Source organism: Oncorhynchus tshawytscha, linkage group LG10 (assembly GCF_018296145.1).
Source record: "Oncorhynchus tshawytscha isolate Ot180627B linkage group LG10, Otsh_v2.0, whole genome shotgun sequence".
Lineage (NCBI taxonomy): Eukaryota > Metazoa > Chordata > Actinopteri > Salmoniformes > Salmonidae > Oncorhynchus > Oncorhynchus tshawytscha.
The window spans coordinates 2,788,011-2,796,855 of NC_056438.1; the positions used below are offsets into that span (position 1 = coordinate 2,788,011).

The 8,845-nt window shown below is 42.8% G+C and overlaps 1 protein-coding gene across 1 annotated transcript; it reads right to left on the reverse strand.

The window, feature by feature from the left end:
• Positions 1-2,703: 2,703 nt before the first annotated feature.
• LOC112240505 (galactose-specific lectin nattectin-like) lies at positions 2,704-4,676 on the reverse strand. The gene is made up of 4 exons (XM_024408788.2): positions 4,662-4,676; positions 4,292-4,426; positions 2,982-3,120; positions 2,704-2,827 (listed from the first exon to the last, which is right to left on the reverse strand). Exons 1-4 carry the CDS (start codon positions 4,674-4,676, stop codon positions 2,760-2,762), a joined length of 357 nt encoding a protein of 118 aa, XP_024264556.2. The 3' UTR covers positions 2,704-2,759.
• Positions 4,677-8,845: the final 4,169 nt, after the last annotated feature.

Genomic DNA, 8,845 nt, shown 5'->3' on the forward strand with positions numbered 1-8,845 from the left:
AATGATGTCTGAGTGTTGGAGTGTTCCCCTGGCTATCTGTAAATGATGTCTGAGTGTTGGAGTGTTCCCCTGGCTATCTGTAAATGATGTCTGAGTGTTGGAGTGTTCCCTAGCTGTCTGTAAATGATGTCTGAGTGTTGGAGTGTACCCCTGGCTATCTGTAAATGATGTCTGAGTGTTGGAGTGTTCCCTAGCTGTCTGTAAATGATGTCTGAGTGTTGGAGTGTTCCCTAGCTGTCTGTAAATGATGTCTTAGTGTTGGAGTGTTCCCCTGGCTATCTGTAAATGATGTCTGAGTGTTGGAGTGTTCCCCTAGCTGTCTGTAAATGATGTCTTAGTGTTGGAGTGTTCCCTAGCTGTCTGTAAATGATGTCTGAGTGTTGGAGTGTTCCCTAGCTGTCTGTAAATGATGTCTTAGTGTTGGAGTGTTCCCTGGCTATCTGTAAATGATGTCTGAGTGATGGAGTGTACCCCTGGCTATCTGTAAATGATGTCTGAGTGATGGAGTGTACCCCTGGCTATCTGTAAATGATGTCTGAGTGTTGGAGTGTACCCCTGGCTATCTGTAAATGATGTCTGAGTGTTGAGGCTGTCTGTAATAAAAAATATAAAAAATGGTGCCTTCTGGTTTGCTTCATATAAGGAATATGAAATAATGTATACTTCTACTTTTGATACTTAGGTATATTTTATCAATTACATTTAACGTTGATGCTTAAGTATATGTTAAACCAAATAGTTTATAGTTGTATTTCACTGACTTTCACTTTTACTTGAGTCATTTTCTATTAAGGTACCTTTACTTGTACTACAGACAATGGGGTACTTTTTACAGCCACTGGAGCCAAACAGGCCCAGCTCATTAGATCTCTAATCAACAACGTAGCTGGAGCCAAACAGGCCCAGCTCATTAGATCTCTAATCAACAACGTAGCTGGAGCCAAACAGGCCCAGCTCATTAGATCTCTAATCAACAACGTAGCTGGAGCCAAACAGGCATGGGCCCAGCTCATTAGATCTCTAATCAACAACGTAGCTGGAGCCAAACAGGCATGGGCCCAGCTCATTAGATCTCTAATCAACAACGTAGCTGGAGCCAAACAGGCCCAGCTCATTAGATCTCTAATCAACAACGTAGCTGGAGCCAAACAGGCCCAGCTCATTAGATCTCTAATCAACAATGTAGCTGGAGCCAAACAGGCCCAGCTCATTAGATCTCTAATCAACAACGTAGCTGGAGCCAAACAGGCCCAGCTCATTAGATCTCTAATCAACAACGTAGCTGGAGCCAAACAGGCCCAGCTCATTAGATCTCTAATCAACAACGTAGCTGGAGCCAAACAGGCCCAGCTCATTAGATCTCTAATCAACAACGTAGCTGGAGCCAAACAGGCATGGGCCCAGCTCATTAGATCTCTAATCAACAACGTAGCTGGAGCCAAACAGGCCCAGCTCATTAGATCTCTAATCAACAATGTAGCTGGAGCCAAACAGGCCCAGCTCATTAGATCTCTAATCAACAACGTAGCTGGAGCCAAACAGGCCCAGCTCATTAGATCTCTAATCAACAACGTAGCTGGAGCCAAACAGGCCCAGCCCATTAGATCTCTAATCAACAACATAGCTGGAGCCAAACAGGCATGGGCCCAGCTCATTAGATCTCTAATCAACAACGTAGCTGGAGCCAAACAGGCCCAGCTCATTAGATCTCTAATCAACAACGTAGCTGGAGCCAAACAGGCCCAGCTCATTAGATCTCTAATCAACAACGTAGCTGGAGCCAAACAGGCATGGGCCCAGCTCATTAGATCTCTAATCAACAACGTAGCTGGAGCCAAACAGGCCCAGCTCATTAGATCTCTAATCAACAACGTAGCTGGAGCCAAACAGGCATGGGCCCAGCTCATTAGATCTCTAATAAACAACGTAGCTGGAGCCAAACAGGCATGGGCCCAGCTCATTAGATCTCTAATCAACAACGTAGCTGGAGCCAAACAGGCCCAGCTCATTAGATCTCTAATCAACAACGTAGCTGGAGCCAAACAGGCCCAGCTCATTAGATCTCTAAACAACAACGTAGCTGGAGCCAAACAGGCATGGGCCCAGCTCATTAGATCTCTAATCAACAACGTAGCTGGAGCCAAACAGGCATGGGCCCAGCTCATTAGATCTCTAAACAACAACGTAGTTGTTTCATCAACTAATCAACAACGTAGCTGTGCAGTTTCATCAACTAATCAACAACGTAGGTGTGACCACTATTCGGTCATTGAATACCAGCAGAAGCAAAAGTGTCTGTTTTTAAATGACCACAAGGTGGCAGTATTTGCTCAGCGATTGAGAACAACTGTTCCAGTTCGGTTGAGTGGAAGACAGTACAGTCACCATTAACCCCTGACCCCAGCCCTAGACCTCATGAGGATATCTGAGACGATTTGACAGGTGTAGAAAAATTTGAGAACATAATTAATCGATCTGACGATGGAGGTGATGATGATGGGGATTTACATCAATTGTTTTGAAAATGTAGAAAATGTTGACGACAATCAAACGTGTTACAAAGTGAGAAGCAACTGTTTAAAGTTTATTTTACCAAAGATGTTATTTACTTCAAACTACAGAGTTTAATAGTTGGATCCAGCTGGTGTTTTGTATAAATGACCACTGAACAAAGGGTAACATTGCAGATGGTGTCTTTATTTAAAACAATCTCATCTTTAGAGAGCTTCTCCAATGTCGTCTCTCCCAAAATGTGGACATCACAACTTTCTGGAACACAGGAAGGGAAATGTAGACCAGCAAGGGGCATCGTTCTGGCAGTGAGAAGCTGGGAATGAGAGAAACACAGAGAGGTAGGTATTATCTTTGTTTTATAAATATGTAGCTAAAAAATGAACAAATTCCCTTTAAGATGTATTTAACTTCTATCCAAATGTTTGATGTATAATGAGTAGGAAACTAGTCTGGTGACAGGATTGTACCTCCATAGTTCATCTCCATGCAATGCTTCTGGCTGTTCGTGTTGTCTTTCACAACAAAGTGGTCAGAGTTAGAGGGTTGACCCGGGGCCCAGTTCTGGTAGTTAAACCTGGACCCGTCGCTCCACAGCCAGAGACCCTCCTACAGAGCACACAGGACGATGCATCACTAGCAGATAGTAAACACTATATATACACACTGTAGTTACTGTCTTTAAAGAGGCAAACCACTGTTTGGGTAAAAAGCTGAGGGATGGGCCAGGAGAAATGTAACCACTCAGATTCCTAGACAGAGTTAGACAGAGTTATGGATACCAGGATTTACCATCTGAGACTGACCATCTATGATAAGCATGAGACTGACCATCTATGAGATAAGCATGATTTAACAATGGCTTGAAGCTAGACAGTGTTTGTAATATTAGATAACAAGCTTTGAAAAGAACTGGTATACTGGCTTCATTAGAGTAGGGGGCACTATTTTCACCTCCGGATTAAAAGCGTGCCCAAAGTAAACTGCCTGCTACTCAGGCCCAGAAGCTAGGATATGATTGGTATATTTGGATGGAAAACACTCTAAAGTTTCCAGAACTGTTAGAATAATGTCTGTGAGTAACAGAACTGATTTTCAGGTGAAAACCTGAGAAAAATCCATCAGGAAGTGGTATTTTTTTTAATGTTTGTAGTTTTCTATTGAATGCCAGTATCCATTGACTTAGGACTCAAATTGCACTTCCGATGGCTTCCACTAGATGTCAACAGTCTTTGGAAATTGTTTCAGGCTTGTATTCTGAAAAAAATAGGGAGTAAGAGCACTTTGAATGAGTGGACACTGCAGTGTCCCAGAGGTTTTTCATGTGCGCGACCGAGAGTCATGTTTTCCTTTTATATTGATGAAGCTATTGTCCGGTTGAAATATTATTGATTATGAATAAAAAACAACCTGAGGATTGATTATAAACATCGTTTGACATGTTTCTACGAACTTTACTGATACTTTTCGGATTTTTCGTGCCTATTATGACTGCCTTTGAGCTGAACAAAACGCACAAACAAAACTGAAATCTGACACATTATGATTAACAAGAAGTATTACACATGTTTTATGAATTTTTATAATGAGTATTTCTGTTTTTGAATTTGGCGATCTGCAATTTCACTGGATGTTGGCCAGGTGGATGCTACCACCTGAGGTTGGACGTGAGGTTAACTTCAATAGGGTAGAGGGCAGCTTTCAGAATTTGTGGGTTAAGGTTCTGTAGTCAATGCATCCTATATGTTTCCAGGAGTGTTGAACAGACGGTGCTTCTGACCTTGATGGCATCGTTGGCTCCTATCCAGGTGCGCTGGACTTTCCTGGTACTCTTCCTGATGACAGACTGAAGGAAACGATACTGGGGAAGGCTGTGCACTGATGCCAGGTTACCTCCCAAGTGCAAACATTTCCTCTGGAGAGAGAGAGAGGGGAGAAAGAAAGAAAGAGAGAGAGAGAGAGAGTGAGAGACAGAGAGAGAGAGAGAGAGAGAGACAGGAGAGAGAGAGAGAGAGAGAGAGAGAGAGAGAGACAGAGAGAGAGACAGAGAGAGGGGAGAGACGAGGAGACGGAGAGAGAGACAGAGGTAGAATATAAACAGTTTTTACCCCCAAGCCATAAGGCTCCTGAACAGGTAACCAAATGGTTACCCAGACTCTTTGCATTGTGTCACACCTCCAACCCCTCTTTTACACTGCTGCTACTCTCTGTTTATCATACATGCATAGTCACTTTAACTACATAGTCACTTTAACTACATGTACATACTACCTCAATAAGCCTGACTAACAGGTGTCTGTATATAGCCTTGCTACTCTTATTTCAAATGTCTTTTTTAAATTATCAAATATCTTCTTACTGTTGTTTTATTTATTTACTTACCTACGCACACACACACACACACACACACACACACACACACACACACACACACACACACACACACACACACACACACACACACACACTTTTTTTCACACTATTGGTTAGAGCCTGCAAAAAAGACAGACAGACAGAGACACAGAGAGACACAGAGAGACACAGAGACAGAGAGACACAGAGACACAGAGAGACAGAGACAGAGAGACACAGAGACACAGAGAGACAGAGAGACACAGAGAGACAGAGAGACACAGAGACACAGAGAGACAGAGACACAGAGAGACAGAGAGACACAGAGAGACAGAGAGACACAGAGAGACACAGAGAGACAGAGAGACACAGAGAGACAGAGAGAGACACAGAGAGACAGAGATACACAGAGAGACACAGAGAGACACAGAGAGACACAGAGACACAGAGATACACAGAGAGACACAGAGAGACAGAGAGACAGAGAGAGAGACAGAGAGACAGAGAGAGAGAGAGAGAGAGAGAGACACAGAGAGACAGAGAGACACAGAGAGACACAGAGAGACACAGAGAGACAGAGAGACACAGAGAGACACAGAGAGACAGAGATACACAGAGAGACAGAGAGACACAGAGAGACACAGAGAGACAGAGAGAGACACTGAGAGACATAGATACACAGAGAGAGGGGAGAGAGAAACAGAGGTAGAATATATAGATAAATAGAAGGAAGAGAGAGAGACAGAGAGAGACACAGAGAGACACAGAGAGACACAGAGAGACAGAGAGAGAGGGGAGAGAGAAACAGAGGTAGAATATATAGATAAGAAATAGCACGTCATAATATAGTTTCTCAACCCTGTTGAACACAGATTAAACCTACAGAGTCAACTGCACCCCTGTATGACCACCAGACAGCGATGGAAATAGCATCCCCTCTAGCCAACTATAGTGCTTTTCAGACCAGGCTTCTAGAAAATGGTTCCAACTAGCATAAGATGCAGGTAACATCATGCACACAGATAATCTCAATTATGTACAGCAGACATCCAGGTACCTCTGCCTCTGGCCATGTGGTCATGAAGGGGAAGTAGTGATAGCAGTGTGTTGCGTATTTGGGCCAGCCATATGGGCAGACTCTGCGATGCCACTCTGTAAGGGGGGAGAGAGATCATATTAAATTACATTATGAAATGGTTTGTTCCCACCAGACAATCTGATCCGTCAAAAGTGCGTTCCGGCTGTGATGTTACTTAGCAACACACCACGGCTAATCGTGTTGTTGAAAAAGAACCGATTCACTTTGAAATGTAACTTTTCGGGCAACATGACCAAATTTGCATAGAAATGTGAGTTATAGATCTGTCATTCTCATTGAAAGCCAGTCTAAGAAGCGGTAGGTCTGTTCTAAATTTTGTTTTTCTTTTACGTTTTGTCACATAAAGATATGACGTTCTCGATAATGTTTCACTTTTCGGAGGAGGGAGTATTGAGACACGTGCTTGTTAAAAGTCTTGGGGATTTATTCAATCAGCATTACAGATTCCATGCTAGAAATGTAAAGGTCATTTCAGATTGAGCAGTATGCATGCAGCGTTTACCGTGAATGCTGTCTCTGCTAAAGAGGAAACATTGCCTTTAAATTTCAGTCGCGCTGTAAAGCTGAACGATGTGGATTGAATCCTAGATCAGATTCAGAACTATGAATCCACAACAGATCTATATAGAATTATATTTTAGCGAATCCGTCAGGAGCCCCAACCAAGAGCTCGGGGTCCAGTGACTGTCGAGCCAAAACCTAGGTCACTAGGTGTTGGGTTAAGGTTGCGACAATAACATCAAATTGCATCTGATGAGTGTGAACAGGTCAACAAAACCTTCGGTCAGAATACCTCTGCTACCCCTTGCATCTCCCAGAGCAAAGACAGCGCTCAGAAGCAGAAGAGTGGTCAACATCGCCATGGTGATTGTCTCCTGAGAGAGAGAGAGAGAGAGAGAGAGAGAGAGAGAGAGAGAGAGAGAGAGAGAGAGAGAGAGAGAGAGAGAGAGAGACAGAGAGAGACAGAGAGAGACAGAGAGAGACAGAGAGAGAGAGGGAGAGAGACATGAGACAGAGAGAGAGATGGAGAACAAACACCATTGTAAACCCATATTTATGCTTATTTATTTTCCCTTGTGTTCTTTAACCATTTGTACATTGTTACAACACTGACATTTGTAATGTCTTTATTGTTTTGAAATTTCTGTATGTGTAATGTTTACTGTTCATTTTTTATTGTTTATTTCACTTTTGTATGTTGTCTACCTCACTTGCTTTGGCAATGTTAACACGTTTCCAATAAAGCCCCTTGAATTGAAAAATAAATCAATTGAATTGAATTGAGAGCGAGAGAGAGACCAGCAAGCTGGTCCTGGGGCTCTGTTCACAAACACAAACACACCCTACAGAGCCCCAGGACAGCAGCACAATTAGACCCAACCAAATCATGAGAAAACAAAAAGATAATTACTTGACACATTGGAAAGAATTAACAAAAAAACAGAGCAAACTAGAATGCTATTTGGCCCTACACAGAGAGTACACAGCGGCAGAATACCTGACCACTGTGACTGACCCAAAATTAAGGAAAGCTTTGACTGTGTACAGACTCAGTGAGCATAGCCTTGCTATTGAGAAAGGCCGCCGTAGGCAGACATGGCTCTCAAGAGAAGACAGGCTATGTGCTCACTGCCCACAAAATGAGGTGGAAACTGAGCTGCACTTCCTAACCTCCTGCCCAATGTATGACCATATTAGAGAGACATATTTCCCTCAGATTACACAGATCCACAAAGAATTCGAAAACAAATCCAATTTTGAAAAACTCCCATATCTACTGGGTGAAATTCCACAGTGTGCCATCACAGCAGCAAGATGTGTGACCTGTTGCCACGAGAAAAGGGCAACCAGTGAAGAACAAACACCATTGTAAATACACCCATATTTATGCTTATTTATTTTATCTTGTGTCCTTTACCATTTGTACATTGTTAAAACACTGTATATATATATATATATATATATATATATGACATTTGTAATGTCTTTATTGTTTTGAAACTTCTGTATGTGTAATGTTTACTGTTAATTTTTATTGTTTATTTCACTTTATATATTCACTTTATATATTATCTACCTCACTTGCTTTGGCAATGTTAACACATGTTTCCCATGCCAATAAAGCCCTTGAATTGAATTGAATTGAATTGAGAGAGAGACAGGGACAGAAAGAGAGAGAGAGAGAGAGAGAGAGAGAGGGAGAGAGAGACAGAGAGACAGAGAGACAGAGAGAGAGAGAGAGAGGGAGAGAGAGAGAGAGAGAGAGAGAGAGAGAGAGAGAGAGAGAGAGAGAGACAGAGAGACAGAGAGAGAGAGAGAGAGAGAGAGAGGGAGACAGACAGACAGACAGACAGACAGACAGACAGACAGACAGACAGACAGACAGACAGACAGACAGACAGAGACAGACAGACAGACAGACAGACAGACAGACAGACAGACAGACAGACAGACAGACAGACAGACAGACAGACAGACAGACAGACAGACAGACAGACAGACAGACAGACAGACAGACAGACAGACAGACAGACAGACAGACAGACAGACAGACAGACAGACAGACAGACAGACAAGACAAGACAAGACACGTTCAGTGAGAAAACTCGGTCCTGGGGACCCCAATCTGTGAGTACATATTCACGTGTACAAGGCTAATCTACTGTAATTGGTATTCCTTGAATTCCTTAGGACAGCAGTTCCTAAACTCGGTCCAAAACGTTCACCCATTTGTGTCCCTAGTACAGAGTTTCCCTATGTAGTGCACTACTTTTGACCACAGCTACATATAACCAGGGCCCTTGTCTAAAGTAGTGCTCTACAAAGGGAATGGGAGGTCAGTTGGGATGCAGTCAGGTACAGTATTAGATGAACAGATGTTGA